This window comes from Quercus suber, unplaced genomic scaffold (assembly GCF_002906115.3).
Source record: "Quercus suber isolate HL8 unplaced genomic scaffold, Cork oak 2.0 scaffold_432, whole genome shotgun sequence".
NCBI lineage: Eukaryota > Viridiplantae > Streptophyta > Magnoliopsida > Fagales > Fagaceae > Quercus > Quercus suber.
In genome coordinates, this window is record NW_027069883.1 from 363439 (window position 1) to 381280 (window position 17842).

The 17842-nt window shown below is 34.7% G+C and overlaps 2 protein-coding genes across 3 annotated transcripts; one reads left to right on the forward strand and one right to left on the reverse strand.

Moving 5' to 3' along the window:
- The first annotated feature begins 534 nt into the window (after positions 1-534).
- On the forward strand, positions 535-8674 carry LOC112026185 (5'-3' exoribonuclease 3). The gene is made up of 23 exons (XM_024058869.2): positions 535-877; positions 985-1090; positions 1268-1344; positions 1443-1634; positions 1803-1922; positions 2324-2386; positions 2940-3089; positions 3178-3348; positions 4345-4422; positions 4520-4669; positions 4758-4874; positions 5200-5295; positions 5415-5510; positions 5780-5850; positions 5949-6077; positions 6186-6262; positions 6340-6380; positions 6573-6647; positions 6741-6871; positions 7088-7180; positions 7269-7344; positions 7650-7720; positions 7807-8674. Exons 1-23 carry the CDS (start codon positions 683-685, stop codon positions 8231-8233), a joined length of 2802 nt encoding a protein of 933 aa, XP_023914637.2. The 5' UTR covers positions 535-682; the 3' UTR covers positions 8234-8674.
- Positions 8675-10941: 2267 nt separating this feature from the next.
- On the reverse strand, positions 10942-14238 carry LOC112026188 (pentatricopeptide repeat-containing protein At2g13600). 2 transcript variants are annotated; one of them, XM_065761872.1, is made up of 2 exons: positions 12186-14238; positions 10942-12101 (listed from the first exon to the last, which is right to left on the reverse strand). In XM_065761872.1, exons 1-2 carry the CDS (start codon positions 14068-14070, stop codon positions 11338-11340), a joined length of 2649 nt encoding a protein of 882 aa, XP_065617944.1. In that variant the 5' UTR covers positions 14071-14238; the 3' UTR covers positions 10942-11337. The 2 variants fall into 2 exon arrangements, with proteins under 2 accessions (XP_065617944.1, XP_023914641.2); XM_024058873.2 differs by having other exon boundaries at positions 10942-14238.
- Positions 14239-17842: the final 3604 nt, after the last annotated feature.

Consider the following 17842-nt stretch of genomic DNA (forward strand, 5'->3'; position numbering starts at 1 on the left):
ATATCATTTACTAGTACTACAACTTGTTTCGAAAGGAAGGGATAGAACTTTATTTCAATTTTCAAATATCGAATCTAGTGCAGAGTAAAAGAATTTCTCAGCTAAAAAAAGCAGAGTAAAAGAAACAGAAGGGACAGATAAATTGCGGGAGACAAGAAGTCATGAACTTTTGCTCCAAAAAAAAAAGTCATGAACTGTTCCGACCGGTGTCTTTACTTTGGAGTCGTAATTTGGTATTAAAGCAAAAGAAAGAAAAAAAAAATAGAAATATTAACAATTTATCACTTAAAATTTGTACCTAAAGTAATATGAAAATACCCTGCGCGTAATATTTTTCTTTAATATCTAGCCAAAATTCTTCATGTTCTTTAAAGTTTATCCTTCGAACTTACAGATCTCTAGTACATTTGGGGCCCTTCACGAATAAATGTCCGACAAATTAATCAAAAGCACTGGTACATCAATAATGAATAGCTACATAGCTAGCTGAGAATTTTGGCTGCCTCTTCGTATCTCGTAGCCACTATCTGATGCTTGGATTTTCTTCTTTATTGTCTTTTCATGGCCCTTCTATATATACGTCTATGTAACATAGGTCAGCCAATCTGTTATGCTCTTGTAGTTAGAGCCCAAGAGTTAGCCAGAGAGAACCATTTCAGCTAAAGTGAGAGAGGACTGAGAGATGGGTGTGCCGTCGTTTTATCGATGGTTGATAAATAAGTACCCGAATATTGTGGTTAAAGCCATTGAAGAGAGACAAGAACAAGACTCAGAGAGAATAGATACCACCTTGCCAAACCCAAATGGCATTGAGTTTGATAATCTCTACCTTGATATGAATGGGATTATCCACCCATGCTTCCACCCCGATGATCATGTTGGTTCATCTTTAGCTTATTTTGCATTGTACTTCATCGCTGATAACAGTGTATTTACATCTATAGTCTATTTATGTGTTTTTTTTCCTTGTTATGTACATATCAGCCTAGCCCACCGGAAACCTTTGAAGAAGTCTTCAACAATATCTTTGAATACATTGATCACCTTTTCGGCATTGTAAGACCAAGAAAGTTACTTTATATGGCCATCGGTGAGATTGATTTTCCTTCAACTTCAACATGTTCCTGGCTTAAACTAATTGACAATATTTAGTTAACTATTGTGTTACTAATGCATTTTCATTTCAACGTTTGACAAACACACAATGCATTTTAGAATATGAGTGTAGCCTTTGACATACACAAATTTTCAATGTATACATGTGTAGATGGAGTTGCTCCACGGGCTAAAATGAATCAACAACGATGCAGACGTTTTCGGACTGCTAAGGACAAAGAAATCGCTGTGGGTTTTCCTTCTTTTGAATTTGTGTATAGAGTTGTGCTTTTCTATTTGATACACTATGTTCTTTTATCTTCATGTTGGCTACAATATTTATATAGGCAGCCGAGGAAAAAAAGCTGAGAAGACAATTTGAAAGGGAAGGAAAACCGGTTCTTCCAAAACGTGAATCTGAAGTTTCTGATTCTAATATAATCACTCCAGGCACAGAATTTATGTACAAATTGTCAAAGGCCCTTGAAAGCTATATTAGTTCACGTATGAACAATGATCCAGGATGGAGAAACATCAAGGTTTTGTCCATATGATTTTTGAATACTAAATCATATTAGAGATGATACTTTATAGTAAACAGCATATGTTACGCTCACTCAAGTGCATTTTGTTTTGGAGTGAGTTCATACACCCTATGCCTACTTGTTCTTTAATTTTTTTTATTTGATTCATATTTGTTCAAATAGGTAATCCTTTCTGATTCCAATGTTCCTGGTGAGGGAGAACACAAAATTATGTCTTTTATACGCTATCAGCGGAATGTTAGTGGTTATGATCCAAATACCAGGCACTGCCTGTATGGTCTGGTATGTGAACTTTACTAGTTCCTTTATTTTGTATTGTCACTTTTATATATATATATATTTATTTATATATATGTAATCATACGGGTTGGATTGAAGTTTCACCTTATACAACTTTTGTAATGTTATATAATTTAATAATTTTTTATTGAATGCATAGTTTGACAAATCTACTATTAAATGCTTTATATATTAATCATATAAATAGTTTTCTAATGGTATAATGTTAACATAGAGTTACATTAACAATAGATATTGTTTTAAAAAAATAGAGTTACACTTGGATATAACTTTGATCCTAATTTTATATATAATGTCTCCTTCATCTCCTTGAACCTATTTACTTTTCATCACTTAATTTTATGTTTAAATAAATGATATTGTCATTTGATATTGGCATGCAGGATGCTGATCTGATAATGCTCGCTTTAGCAACACATGAAGTTCATTTTTCCATTTTGAGAGAGGTGAATTCGACTAGTTGTCACACACTCTACATTTTAGATATAATTCCTCTAATGATAAGTCATAGGGTGACTATTGAGATGTTACAATTTGGAGCAAAGGCCTTGTATGCCCCGTGACCTTTCCCCGCTTCATTTAGAAATATCCAAACAAAGTGATTAATTAAACCACCCTCATCCCCTTCACTCTACGCCTCTCTTCTCACCCTCTACTTCTGTAAGATAATAAAATCCATAAAATGTTATTGATGTTTTTTGTCAGTTCCTGAACTTGAAGTAGAGGATAGCAGATAACTTGTATTGGGTTGGGGCAAAATGACAGATTAATTACAAAAAACCAAAAATGCTGCTTACCATTTATTTTAAGAATATGCCAAGAACCTCATCAATTGATTAAAATCCCATCTCCCTACTTGTTGTAACAATTGATTTTTTTTTTTTTGTTTTTTTTTGTTTTTAAAGTTCTCTAAAAAGTTTTGAGTCGAAGGATTATGTTTGTGGGATCATTACATTTACATGTATTCTTAATTTTCATTTGTTGATATCATTAATATAGGATGTGCTACAAGCACAGCAACCAGTTGGTGAATCAGCTTCAGAAACAAGCCTCAAATTCGAGACTGGCTTAGAGAAAAGTGGAGGAGGATTGTTTAATTCTTCTAACATGGTCAAGAAAAGTGCATCTTTGGCCAAGAAGCCTTATGGGGTATCGTGATTTCATTTGACCTCAGTTACTTGAGTCAAAAGCTTTGACATTCCATCCACTTACACTTTTGTTTCTGTCACATTTGCAGTTTCTACATGTATGGATTTTAAGGGAATATTTGGAGCTAGACATAAAAATAACTGATCCTCCTGAGAATTTCAAGATGGACCTTGAGCGGATTGTTGATGACTTTGTCTTCATATGCTTTTTCGCGGGAAATGATTTCCTACCCCACATGCCTACTTTAGAACTTCATGAGGTTGTGTTGCCTTTTTCAATTTTCATTGCCAAACACCCTATCAGATGCATGAACTTCTGCTTTTTGATTGAAAACAAATAGATTAGTTAATCAGGAAGTATTTGCCTTCTCTAAATCAACAAGTGTCAATTTTAGGGTAATTAATCCTCAATCAAGGATTAAAGAAATATTTGAAGCACCTTTCTGTGTTGATGAATGACATTTTATCTCTTGAGATTTTGATTTATATAAAATAATATCCCGTGACCATTTATGTGCCATTACAGAATGAGTTGAAATATATTTATCTCCAACTAAATCTTGTCCAAAACAACCTCATATAATAGTTACTATTTAGATGAATAAAGCTACGAGCATAATAATTTTACAACAAAACTCAAATGGCAAGCTATTAATGGTAGGTAAAGTAGTGATGTCATTGATGGGTCCAAATGAGAACCATTAACGGCTTACCACGTAGGCTCTGTTATGAAACTATGGCGTATGTAGCACTACTCTAATTATTAGGTTTTTTACATTTTATCACGTCTCCTTTACCATATTATTTATTCATTCTTTAGTGTGGCTTCTACCAAAAGTATTTTATTGAATGTATTAAAGAAAAGGCTATAATCATATAATCCTTGTATGTTTGTATTTACCACCTTTCCTTTACCTACTTGCTTGTTCTTTCATATTAATTATAATAGTATTTTAATGAGCTTATCTTATCGTCTCTGTATTTGTATTTCTACATTCTCAAAAAAAAATTATTATTGGAGTTTGTTGAAATAGCCATTTCAAATAGATCATATTAATATGAAAATATTTTTCAATGTCATTACACATTGATACAATTCATGAGTAAGGAATTCAGGCAGAAAAAATAAAGGTGAATAAGGTCTGATCAAGTGATACATGCACCCCTACTTGTTATATTCATATAATGAATCGATAAATGATTTTTTTAGGTAAAATTTAGAATTAAAGATAACTTATTTGTACCATCCTTTTCAGGGTGCCATAGATTTGTTGATTTATGTTTACATGAAAGAGTTCAAGAACTTTGGTGGCTATCTAGTTGACATGAGCCGGGTAATACACACACAGACCCACGCTCTCTTATTGTAGTTTCTTTCCAATACTTGTTGTGTAGAGTTTAATTTATTTTCACATGTCCTTGTACAAAAAGCCTGCTGAAGATAAAAGAGCAGGTTATATAAAATTATCCAGGATTGAGAAGTTCATCCTTTTGGTTGGCTCATATGAAGATAAAATTTTCAAGAAAAGATTGGAATTGCGTAATCACAAACTTAAACGGCTTTGCTATTATTTAGATGATGTGAGTAAACTTTTTTAATTAAATTTGAATAGCACTGTGCATTCTGCTCAAAGCTAATGGAAAATTTGCTAAGCTGAATCCTCTCTAGCAAGAAGATAATGAATGTGGCAATCTGGAGAGTCATCCTAGGGATAATGATCATGAAGAAGCATCAAGTTTCATAGGTTCAGCAACCGTGACAGTACAAAATGTATCATCTTTTGAAGTAAGTCATCTTTTTTCACAACAGATAAAAATTCCATTATTATGAATACAGAGGTATATTTAAAATACATCTTAAGGAATTGGTTGTATTTTTTCTTTCACTTTTAAATTCAATAATTGCAATTTCTTATTTAAGACTGGCATGAGAAAAGTTGTTATCTGATATTGGTTAAGAGAAACTAAAATATCTTCTTTATATAAATAGATATTCCATTTATTTATATACCAAGAGAAAGAAAGAAATATCTCTGGTTATTATTTGTTGTGATTTTATATAACCTTTCTTTGTCTTGATTAGTTTCTTTCTTTCTTTTTTGGTGTTGCAGATTCTCAAAAATACAAAGGAGTTGAAAGAAAAGTTGAAATCCAACCTTCTCAAAAAGTATGACTCGTTTAAGAATGGCGGTCTGGGGACTGACAAAGTAATAATCTCTTTTAGTGTTACTTGTTGCATTTTCTTCAAGTTCTCTTTAGAAGACACATGCATGTCTGTTTTTCTAGATGCTTGATGGGTTTATTCTTATTCATTCCACATGCACAGGTGAGATTGGGAGATTCTGGTTGGAAAGACAGATACTACAAAGAGAAATTTTCTGCAGAAAGCTCTGGGGAAATTGAAAACCTTAGGAAAGAGATAGTAAGAATCGACCATAGTCAATTTTTTCTTGTTTCTTCTGACATTACAACACTTGCTACATCTTGAATTTGTGTCATGCAATAGTGATTTAAGCAGCATGAATGAAGCTCAAATCAGTTGATGTTCAAATAAAGCTCCTCAAATTTCAGTTTTGTGGTCTTCAAATTAACCAATTCAATAAGACCTTACTTACTCCTTCCTATCATCCTCTTCTATTGGAATGAATTAATATACTCCTAAATTTTATACTTCTTTCTTGATACTTGAAGGTTAAGAACTACACTGAAGGACTATTGTGGGTTCTACTATATTATTTTTCAGGAGTCCCTTCATGGACATGGTAAGACAATTCTATGAGATGAAGAGCCCCATTAACAATGGTACTTAATGATGTAAGGAAATTTACTAATCAATGATCTTAACTGAATCATGCTACAGGTTTTATCCATACCACTATGGACCCCCTGCTTCAGATTTGAAGGGCCTTGCTCAAGTTAGAGTAAAGTTTAAAAAGGGTTACCCTTTCAAACCATTTGATCAATTATTGTCTGTCCTACCTCCACCAAGGTAACTCCAATTTCCTGTTTCTTCTTCAGTTTAGATCTCTTTCTTCTTCTTTTTTTTCTTTTTTTTTTTTGCATAGTTAAACAATTAACCAAATGTGCTCCTATGTAGTGCTCATGCACTTCCTAAAGTTTATCACGCTCTTATGACAAATGAAGAGTCTAACATCATTGATTTTTATCCTACAGGTAGTCTCTTCTTTTGAGTTGGTTAGTTCCAATGAATTGTATATAAAAATTTACCTTTTTCTTTGTTTTATTCTTAGATTTTGACGTTGATATGGATGGAAAGCGATTTATGTGGCAGGTTTGTTTGCTTATGTTTCTTATCTTTTTCACTTGCCTATTGTCCTCAAATTTTATGATTTCATTCAATAATGTGTCCTAAAGGGCACATCATCTTTGCAGGTACTTCGTTTTACATATTCAATAGTGAAGTAGTGTTATATGCTATGTTCATATCTCTTTTTTTTTTTCTTTTTTCTTTTTCTCATTGCAGGGAATCTGCAAGCTTCCTTTTATAGAGGAAGGACGCCTTCTAGATGAAACAAAAGATCTAGAGAAGGATCTATCAGTATGAGACTGTATTATAGGCTCTTGAATAATAGGGAATTTTGGAACTATTGACAATTATGTTTTTATTATTTTCAAACTTGATGTTGTATAGGAGGTTGAAGCAATGAGGAACAGAAACAGTGCTGACCGGTTATATGTGAGTAGCACATGCAAGTTGGCATCTCAAGTTTTGATTCTCAATCCAATGCAAAATGAATCGGTCAAGATAGATACCAGTTTGAGGTTGGTGAATTCTTGTGCTAGGCTGCTATCATCTTGAGCTTGGACTGTAGAGTTGCAAATCTAATACAGCTACTATAGTAATTACCCTGGGTAGAAGAATTGCAAATATGTGATAAATCGGTCAAGATAGATACTGTTTTATTTAGCTTGGATTATATTCTTGTTCACAAATGTACTCCCCGCAGATATTTTACTTGTTCTCTTTTTACCTGTCAGTGATGGTATCGATGGTTCTATACGTCGCCTTAATCAGGATACTGAAAGGGATCGGGAAGAAGTCCATTGCAACATTGAAGAGAACTGTGTTTTGTATGGCAATAAGTTTATAGCACTTTTTTTTCAGTCTTAATTCTTTTTCTGTTGGCTTCCTCTGATATTACTTGAATTTATCTTGCAGATGTGTATCTTTTGAGATGCCTGATGGTAATGCACATGTTCCTCGTTTACTTGATGGTGTTAACATTCCAGAGAAGGTATTTCGGTTTCAAAATAAGGAGCTTTGCATTGACTTCAACCCAAATTTTCCCGTGCATAAAATTCTATTTATGATATCTGTTAAAAGAGGCAGTAGTTAGCATTTGCTATTCTTACCTCCTAATAAAGTTTTAGTAATTCTTCTCTCTTTCCGCATAGTTCCAAATCAAAACCTTTTATTTAAGTTAAATGACAAACTAAATTTTAGTTTAATACACATTTCCATTTATTGTTATTGACTATATCAACATGGAAAAGGAAACGACTAGGAATTTATTAAAAAACCATATTCTTATGGGTGCAGACTATTACTGAAGATGATATTTTGGAAACAGAACTCTGGCATGAATACCAGGGTAACAAACCCCCCTCTAGGTATGATATCTCATTTCTTGCTTTCTTTTTATTTCGCCCTTTCTATTTTTTCCCCTATATTTTGGTAAGTAGGATGAGAATTACAGATTGCAGCAGCACCAAGGGTGTAGAAAAGCAGATAATGGCACTCAAGAAGGCTATTGCAGGAGATTTATGCCGAACTCATCTACTGAGGTGATACATAACCAAGCTGGTCGTGGATGGGGTGCTAGTAGAGGAAAACAACATGATAGTTCCAATATTAGTAAACATATTGAGAGTACCATTGGGAGCATTCAGCTCAAAGATGGTGAAAGAATCTTGTTACCTAGTTCTTCTTTTGTCGAACAGAATAATACCAGATCAAGTTGGAATGCTAGAAAGAGTTACAGTCATCCTGTTAGCTCAAGTAGTAACTTAAACAACAGGTCATCCAATTACAATGGTACTTGTGCTTTGAATCAGAAATGGAAGCCAGTGGGTACTGATATTAGTAAAAAAGAAGGCTTCAAGGACAAGGATTTGAAAAATTGAGGGTCCAGCGAGGGGTTCAGGCCATATGGAAGGACTCAGTTGCTGAACAACAACAATTTCTGGCAGTCTTGGACAGATTCAACAAATGACAGAAACAATGCCTGGCATCAGAAGATAAATGCCAGTGCTACTCCTAGTAATGACCAACAGAGGGGGAAACAGGGCTCTACAGGTTATACGCCCAATCCTAATAACATGCAAGTACGTGGCACAGGCCAAAATGTAACCGAAAGTAGCAATTGTTGGTAGTTACATCCCAAACTTCTGGCAATTACCAAACTTCTTTTTCTTTGTGTCTGTGCGATAATGCTATTCAATGACAAGGCCAGCATCATCAATTACATGTGCTAACCTGGTGCTTTTGTAACATTTACTCTTTTTGATTCAAGTTTATTGGCCTTTTTTGGCTTTCACATGTCTAAGATTGCTACAATTCAACTAATTCAACTAATCTTACATTAGGAACTGTCTTGCCCCTGAAATGACTGTTATATGCATGATCAACCTACCTTCATTTAGGATTCTTTAATGTGGCTTATGGCTTAGGCTTGAAGGCCAAATTATTGAATAAGGATATTAAATTCCAATTTATTAGAAAATTGGCTCATATTCTTCCGTGCCTATCACTATCAGTTACAGATATGTTGGTATTCTTAATTAATTTTTGTTGTAAGTATGTGCAATTAGCGCCATAAAGATTAATGGAAGTAATACAGAAAATGCAAATAAATCCCTGAGCTCATACAAAAATTCAATTTGTTTCACCCTTGGCATCTCTTACAATAGTGCTGATATTTATTATATCATCATTGACATGGAATCATAGCCATAATGTGCTCTTTTAAAACTCTCTTATTAGTTCAATGGAGACTTGATATGAGAAAATTTCATTCTCTCCCAAGCGCAAATCTTCAAGTTCTCTTAAATATGAAAGGATATAAACTTCTAGCTCTGGACACATTCAGATTATTAAATGAAAATTAAAATAAGATAAGCCCTTTCTGGTTTTTTTCTAAATTTGTTTGGTTGCATTATCAGAAGTAGAAGATAGTGTAATGGAATAAGAAATCATATTCATCTGATAGGTCACAACCTGTATAAGGAAATCAAACCTAGAATAGTTGGAACAAATCCAGACAAAGTACTTAAGAACAAGATACAATCCATTAAAAATTGATAATAAACTGAATTAGTATGTGTGCATACACATACACTCCGCTATATGAAGCATCAGCAGTCACTTAATGCTTAACATCAGCAGCCGCTTCATGCTTCTCTGGATTTAATAAATCAGCCTAGTCCTAAGATCAGCCTCTCATACACCTGAAGCAACATTTTTTTTTCCAAGGTTGAAGGAAAAGAATACTTGAGTTACTCTGATGTAAGCTTCAAAACAAGAAACCAGGCATATATTTGATTTAGAAATTAGGCTCAATATATAAAACTATTATAAATATAAAGAATAAGAAACGGTATTAATTCTATAGGAACAAAATTTTAAAAATAAAATTCTCAAACAGGTATTAATATTTTTATGGTATGCAGTTTGATAATTATATACTTGCATCATGTTAGAAAAAGATGTTTCTAAGACACCCCAGTTACTTCTAGATTATCAGAACTGGAGCCAACCGGCAAAGTTTCCAATCTGCTATCCAAAGACTTTTAAATTGAAAAAGTTACTTTGTAAGAAACTGGAGTCATTTTAAAAAAATCAAATCAAATCGGCCTGCTGTGCAAGGAGTACCAAACTCCAATGAAATATTTCTCTAGCATATTCTGCTGTCAAAGAGAGTTTTGTAAGGAAAGAGATTACCAAAACTCTACTTATAAATAAATAAATAAAGAGATTACTGAAACTCTGCAGAAATCTCTTCAGCATATACTTCTGTCAAAGAGAGAAACTCTGGCATTAAAGAGATGGGAAAGTTCTACTCTTGCTGAAATCTGCAGAAGAAAAGCAACAGAAAATTATTGTTTTGCTGGAATACGAAAAAAAGAGAAGAAAACATGATTGGAGAAGGAGAAAAAGCTGCTCGACAGGAACTTGCAGGTAGACTTGAAGAAGTCTCAAGAAAAATTTATTATTCTTGTATATTATATGATTTTCATTACGGCTATGCTTGTTTAGACTTAGCATTTCGTGAATCCACAGAAAACATGACAACCATTTAATACTACATTATGATTCGATGGCCCAGAGCTTCAGGTATTGCTTACACTGTGAAGTAATCAATCATGAAATCACATTGCACAATTAGAACTCAGACAACCTATCGTTTTTAATTTTGTAAAGTACAATTGATCTAGAACCCATATATATCAAATTAACATCGACTATGATCATTTGCTTGCAAATTTAATGTTTGTCAGAAACCATCAATATATTTGTAATTTTAATCATTACGCTCTTGATCAGTAACTTTCAGAGTTCTAATTGAAGCAATGGTTTTAAGATCAGCCACTTGATTGATAAGCCAAATTTTGTGCTTAAGTTCGCTCAGGAATCAATTCATATGCTTCTTTTAGGTACATATAAGATAAAAAAAGATGAAGATACCTTTCTCTCTTCATGATCTTGTGATCGAGGATGAAGAGCTTCCCTTTCATATAATCCTAAACTCAGGATCCTCTTCCAGGGCTTTCTTATGAAGTACCTCAATCACGAAACAGAAAATACAGGATAAACAAACCAAAAACATCACAAGGAAATCAAACACAAAGAAGACTACTTTCCTTGAGGGTTTACTTACATCCTTACCAGCCTTGTCTTCCTAGCCTAGAGAGAAATCTCTCACTGATGTCCCCATCAAAAACAAAAAGAGTATAAAGAGGTAGGCTTGAGGGCTTGAAAACTTGTCACTTGCATCTTCAGCTCTGACCAAGCTGCAAGACTTATCTTCTTTTTTTTTTTTTTTGGGATAAGTTCTGCAAGACTTATCTATTCTATTCACTTTCTTTTCCCTCTTCAATTGAAATAACAAAAATATAGCAGCACACAGACACAACTGAAAGGGGGAAAAATTAATGTACTGATTCCTCTAAATAAAATAAATTAGTACATTACCAGTTGGTTCTACAAGAGAAAAATCGATACCTTCAGATTACCAGTAATCTCCACAAGAGCAAAATCCATTCTTGAAATGATGAAATCGGTATCCATCACGCACTATAAGTTCCCTTGAGGTAACGAGGGAAATCAGCTTTATTGTCAGGTGACAATCATTGCATACTCGAAGATTCTTCATTACATGGATGGGCATCCAAGTAGGCAAATTAATCAAACCAAATGCCACTGCAAGTTTCTCACTGTGGTAGCCTTGTCCACGAAGTGACCTAATTGCATTTTTGTAGTTTCCTGTATCTTCTATCTTCTTCATCATCTCCTCCAACTTTCTGTAAATATCCTTGATTTGTGGGTGATTAGTCTCATCTACAGTGAATACATGTACCCTGTTTTCTACCTCTATCCAGCTACAACCAGGATTCTTTCGTATTCCTTTCTCTCTCATCAGTTTTCTCACATCTGCAACACTTTCTAACTTGCCAGAATCTAAATATATATTTGCTAGAAGGATGTAACTTCCAGATTCTTCCGCATCAAACTCAAGTAAATTCCTCACTGCAACTTCTGCTAATTTAGATTCGCAATGGGTCCGACAAGCACTGAGGAGAGCCCCCCAAATAGCAGCATTTGGCTTAAAAGGCATTCCATCAATCAAATTCTTGGCATCCTCAAGTAACCCAGCCCGACCAAGCAGATCCACCATACAAGAAAAATGTTCAGATGTTGGAGAGATGCCAAAATCCTCAGTCATGGAATAAAAGTATTGCTTCCCTTCTGTTACAAGCCCTGCATGGCTACAACCTGATAGAACAGATACATAGCTTATATGATCAGGTAAGCATTTCATCTCCAACATATTCTCAAAAATCTCTGTAACTTTCCTACCTTGACCATTTTGAGCATATCCCGCCATTATCGCATTCCAAGAAATCACATTTTTCTCGTGTATCAAATCAAAGACTTTTTGTGCTTCTTCGATTTGTCCACACCTTGAATACATAGTAACAACACTATTTGCAACTGAAACATTAGAACCAAACCCTAATTTTTCAGCTTGAGATACAATTTGGATACCAAGTTTTAGTATTGCTAGATCAGCACAGGCACTAATTGAAGTTGCAAAAGTGACCCAATCAGGCTTAACTCCTTGCCTTTGCATCAAAGTATACAATTTGAGACCTTCTTCCCAAAAACCATGTTGAGTATATGTGCCTAACATTGAATTCCAAGTTATGACATTCTGCTCTGGCATTTGATCAAAACATTGTCGAGCTTTTTCAATATCACCAATCTTAGAAAATGCAGTGATCATTGCTGTCCATGATATTATATCCCTCATTGGCATCAGTTCAAATGCACGATTTGCTTCCTGTACATTTCCACACTTTGTGTACATCGTAACTACAGCATTTCCTATAGCAACAGAGGAATCCATTCCAGTCTTGATTGTATATCCATGTAGCTGCTCCCCAATTGAAACATACTTTTGGCCTGAACAAACCCCCAGAATTGTTGAAAGAGTAAACTCATCCAAGGAAATAGGAGCCTCTCTCATTTGATTAAACAGTTCCAAAGCTTCTTCCTCTAACCCAAAATGTGCAAGTCCACTAATTAAAGAAGTCCAAGAAACTGCATTGGGTTCTGTTAAGCCATCAAAGATCCGCCTAGCAAATTCTAAGCATCCACATTTTGCATACATATCAACCAAACCACTACCAACTAGAACATCAATAGTCGGTTCCATTCGAACAATCCGAGCATGCAAATGGGTACCCCATTCAAGATCATATATACTTGTGCAAGCACTAAGTACACTGGCATACGTCATGGAATTTGGTCTAACACCTTGACTCCACATCTCAACAAAAGTACCAAGGCTCTGAACCCCAAAGCCATGTTGAGAGAAGATCGATATCATCGTGTTCCAAGACACGGAGTCACGTTCAGGCATCTGGTTGAACAAGTCAAAAGCCCTTCCAACCCTATACAATTTGGAATATCCATAGATCATACTGTTCCAACAAAACAAACTCGGATTTGGGATCCTCAAAAACACTCTCTCCGCATAACTCACTTTTCCAGACTTAATATACATATCCATTATTGAATTCTGAATAGCCATATACACATTGCTTCCAAAATCAAACTTCTCCACAAGACCATGTAATTGTAGAGCCAACTTCATGTGTGTGAGACTGCCACAAGCCTTCATTGCACAAGTGAAAGAAAACGGATCATTAACACAATTAGTATCCTGTACCATTGAAACAAACATATTTAAAGTTTTCTCTGGTTGGCCATTACGGAAATAGCCCGACATCATCACAGTCCAAGAAACAGAGTCCCTTTCAGGCATTTCATCAAACACCTTCTCCGCTTCACTCATCCGACCCAAATCAGCAAACCCACTAATCATCGTGTTCCAACTAAAAACATTACGATACTCAATGTTGTTGAAAACCCAACAAGCATCGTCGATGAGATTGCAATTGGAGTACAAATGCAAGAGATGGTTTTGAAGGAAAATGGAAGAGTCAAGGCCAGTGGAGATAAGCTGTGCATGGAGTTTTTGAGCAATGGGTGTGGACTTGATGGAAGCACAGGCTTTCATGGCCTCGTAGAACTTTTGGGATAGTTCCATATAAGACAATTGTGCTGAGGGGTCGTGGAAGAGAACAAGTTTTGTGGAGAGGTTTTGTTGTTGGGTTGAGACATGGCGTATGAGTCTGCGTGAGAGTTGTGGAAGACAACGGTTTAGAGTGAGGAACATTTGGAAGTGAAGGACTGTTGTAGCTTTGAGATCTCATTTGATTGTTAGTTGACAGTTGAGACAACGTTCATAAGGTGTTTGTTTAGTTTTTTTCTTCTTTTTGAAGTAGTGAAGTACCCGCCGCGCGGGTATACATTCATAAATAACAAAGATAATTCGTTAATATAAAAAGGCTCTCTGGTTGTTCTCAAAAAAAAAAAAAAAAAAAAAAAAATACGATACTCAATGTTGTTGAAAACCCAACAAGCATCGTCGATGAGATTGCAATTGGAGTACAAATGCAAGAGATGGTTTTGAAGGAAAATGGAAGAGTCAAGGCCAGTGGAGATAAGCTGTGCATGGAGTTTTTGAGCAATGGGTGTGGACTTGATGGAAGCACAGGCTTTCATGGCCTCGTAGAACTTTTGGGATAGTTCCATATAAGACAATTGTGCTGAGGGGTCGTGGAAGAGAACAAGTTTTGTGGAGAGGTTTTGTTGTTGGGTTGAGACATGGCGTATGAGTCTGCGTGAGAGTTGTGGAAGACAATGGTTTAGAGTGAGGAACATTTGGAAGTGAAGGACTGTTGTAGCTTTGAGATCTCATTTGATTGTTAGTTGACAGTTGAGACAACGTTCATAAGGTGTTTGTTTAGTTTTTTTCTTCTTTTTTAAGTAGTGAAGTACCCGCCGCGCGGGTATACATTCATAAATAACAAAGATAATTCGTTAATATAAAAAGGCTCTGGTTGTTCTCAAAAAAAAAAAAAAAAAAAGGAAGAAGAAGAAGAAAGAAGAGGTGTAGTTAACATGTGTCCTGTAGGGTCTGTTTTTGTAGCCCAAATCCAAGAAGGACGGATTACGAGCCCAATGAACCCAAGACAATGAATTTATAGAAAGTGGGCGAAAGAGTTGGGCTAATTGCGAATTAAACAATGATTAATTATGGTGTTTAAGGATCTATTGGCACAAGATCATGCTCATCTCACTGGACAAATGTATGTCTGAAGAGGTGTGTTATTGAATGAAAGGTGATTATAACTCTTGGAGCTACAGTAAAATTATCTCCTACTTCTCTCCCTGTTTCCCTCGATCCCTATTATCAAAGACCTCTTCTCCTTATATAGCATCCTCCCCCATCATCTTCATCGTCCACTTGTTCTTCATCTAAGCATCCACTTGAGTGCATGTCCCATCAAGTATCCTCTTTACCCCTCCATGAGTGGTGGTAGCTGAAATTACACTGTTCAGGGATCTTCTCCACATTAATGCGGCCAGAAAAGCAGCTGCAGTGCATTTAATGTGGTGATGACAGCTTTTCCTTGAGATATTTCCTCGTCCTTATCATCCCCAGGTATGCCCAGAGCTTATCTTTGTCGTTGGGATTGCCAGAAAGGTCATTTGGACCTTCCATTTGTTGGCTTAGTCAAGACTATTCGTATCCGAGGAATAAAACCTCTTCGAACAAAAGGTGATCTCTTCGGATGGCACTCTTCCTACATTTCTAGGTCGGTTGCGTTCAGATGAATTCTACCCCAATTTGTTATTCCTCTTCGGACATACAATAATCCTCAAGACAGGGCCCCCGGCCCAATAGGTATATCTGGGCTTTTACCCCCCCCCCCCTCCCACATGTCCTAAGTACACACATTAAACTATTTATTTTTGAAAATATTTTCTTGAGAATTGAAAAAATTGTTAATTCTTTTTCAATTCTTAAGACTATTTTTTTTTTAAATGGTTAATTATTGTGTGCCATTAAGGCACACGTTAGCAAAATCCAAATATATAACAAAAGTTATAAAAATAAATAAATAAATAAGTTAAGTTTTTTTAAGTAGATAATTGTTAGTGTACACTGTACACTTTTGTTCCACACAAAGCACACTATTTTCTTTTTTCTTTTGGATAAAAAGGAAATTCATTCAAAGAAGCTACATCGAATTCAGGGCAAAGCCTAAAATGAAAAAGGGCATACAAAATATCTAAATCTTATTGGGTTCCTAGTCTAGCTAGGGCATCTGCACAGAAGTTGGCTTTCCTGTAGCAATGAATTACCCTAATTTGAGGAACTTGAGAAATCAGAAGTCTACAATCAGATATAAGGGAAGAATTAATAGCATTAGACATATTATCATTGTTCATCAAATCAACAATAGCTTAGGCATCCAACTCTACTTCTAAAGCGCTAATTCTCATATTTAAACACATGATAAGCCCATCTACTTCTAAAGTGCTAATTCTTATATTTAAACACATGATAAGTTCATCCCTTAGGGCCCACAGTTCTGCCAGAAAACTGAAAAAGTACAGATGTTCTTATTTCATACAAAGTATAGTTCAGATGAATTCTACCCCAATTTGTTATTCCTCTTCGGACATACAATAATCCTCAAGACAGGGCCCCCGGCCCAATAGGTATATCTGGGCTTTTACCCCCCCCCCCCTCCCACATGTCCTAAGTACACACATTAAACTATTTATTTTTGAAAATATTTTCTTGAGAATTGAAAAAATTGTTAATACTTTTTCAATTCTTAAGACTATTTTTTTTTTTAAATGGTTAATTATTGTGTGCCATTAAGGCACACGTTAGCAAAATCCAAATATATAACAAAAGTTATAAAAATAAATAAAAAAATAAGTTAAGTTTTTTTAAGTAGATAATTGTTAGTGTACACTGTACACTTTTGTTCCACACAAAGCACACTATTTTCTTTTTTCTTTTGGATAAAAAGGAAATTCATTCAAAGAAGCTACATCGAATTCAGGGCAAAGCCTAAAATGAAAAAGGGCATACAAAATATCTAAATCTTGTTGGGTTCCTAGTCTAGCTAGGGCATCTGCACAGAAGTTGGCTTTCCTGTAGCAATGAATTACCCTAATTTGAGGAACTTGAGAAATCAGAAGTCTACAATCAGATATAAGGGAAGAATTAATAGCATTAGACATATTATCATTGTTCATCAAATCAACAATAGCTTAGGCATCCAACTCTACTTCTAAAGCGCTAATTCTCATATTTAAACACATGATAAGCCCATCTACTTCTAAAGTGCTAATTCTTATATTTAAACACATGATAAGTTCATCCCTTAGGGCCCACAGTTCTGCCAGAAAACTGAAAAAGTACAGATGTTCTTATTTCATACAAAGTATAAAAAAGTATTTTCGAACTCAAAAAAGAACTTGTGTTGTGTGTAATAGTGTGCAATGTTTAATAAATATTGCCCTTAAAATAAATAGCAAAGAGTGATGATAGTTACAAATAGCTAAAATCATGTTTTCAAAACACTATATTCTCAAAAAAAAAAAAAAAAGGTTTTCAAAACACTATTTCATGTTTTCCACTAGAGTATGTACAGGCCATTTATAACTTAATGTGTGCAACAATAATAATTAGCAAATAGGAAATGGTTACCCATTTAATTAGAGCATTTGCATTAGCTCATGCAAAAATTTATGTCTATTTCAATATAAGAGCAATTTTTTTTCTATTTTACCTAAATACTTTTAAAAAACACACACATTAGATTATTTATTTTACACTATACATTTTATTAAAATATGATTTTTTTTTATCAATTTTTTATTAGTCTTTTAAATCATTTCTCTTTGTATATATAAATAAATAAGTATTAAAAAAAAATTTACATGTTAGGAACAATGTATTTCACAATTAGGGTAACAACAATTTAAATTTACACAAACTTACGAGAAATTTTGGTGTCATACTTTGTAGGGACTCAATTTGGATTGATCCTGAGTATAAATGGGTTTTCAGCCCAACAAGC

Excerpts from the sequence above, each read along its gene's own strand:
- LOC112026185 (XM_024058869.2), top strand. The coding sequence starts at position 683 with ATGGGTGTGCCGTCGTTTTATCGATGGTTGATAAATAAGTACCCGAAT. Across the intron at positions 1,091-1,267 it reads GTTACTTTATATGGCCATCG|ATGGAGTTGCTCCACGGGCT; the intron begins GTGAGATTGATT and ends ATACATGTGTAG. Across the intron at positions 1,923-2,323 it reads GGCACTGCCTGTATGGTCTG|GATGCTGATCTGATAATGCT; the intron begins GTATGTGAACTT and ends ATTGGCATGCAG.
- LOC112026188 (XM_024058873.2), bottom strand. The coding sequence starts at position 14,070 with ATGTTCCTCACTCTAAACCGTTGTCTTCCACAACTCTCACGCAGACTC.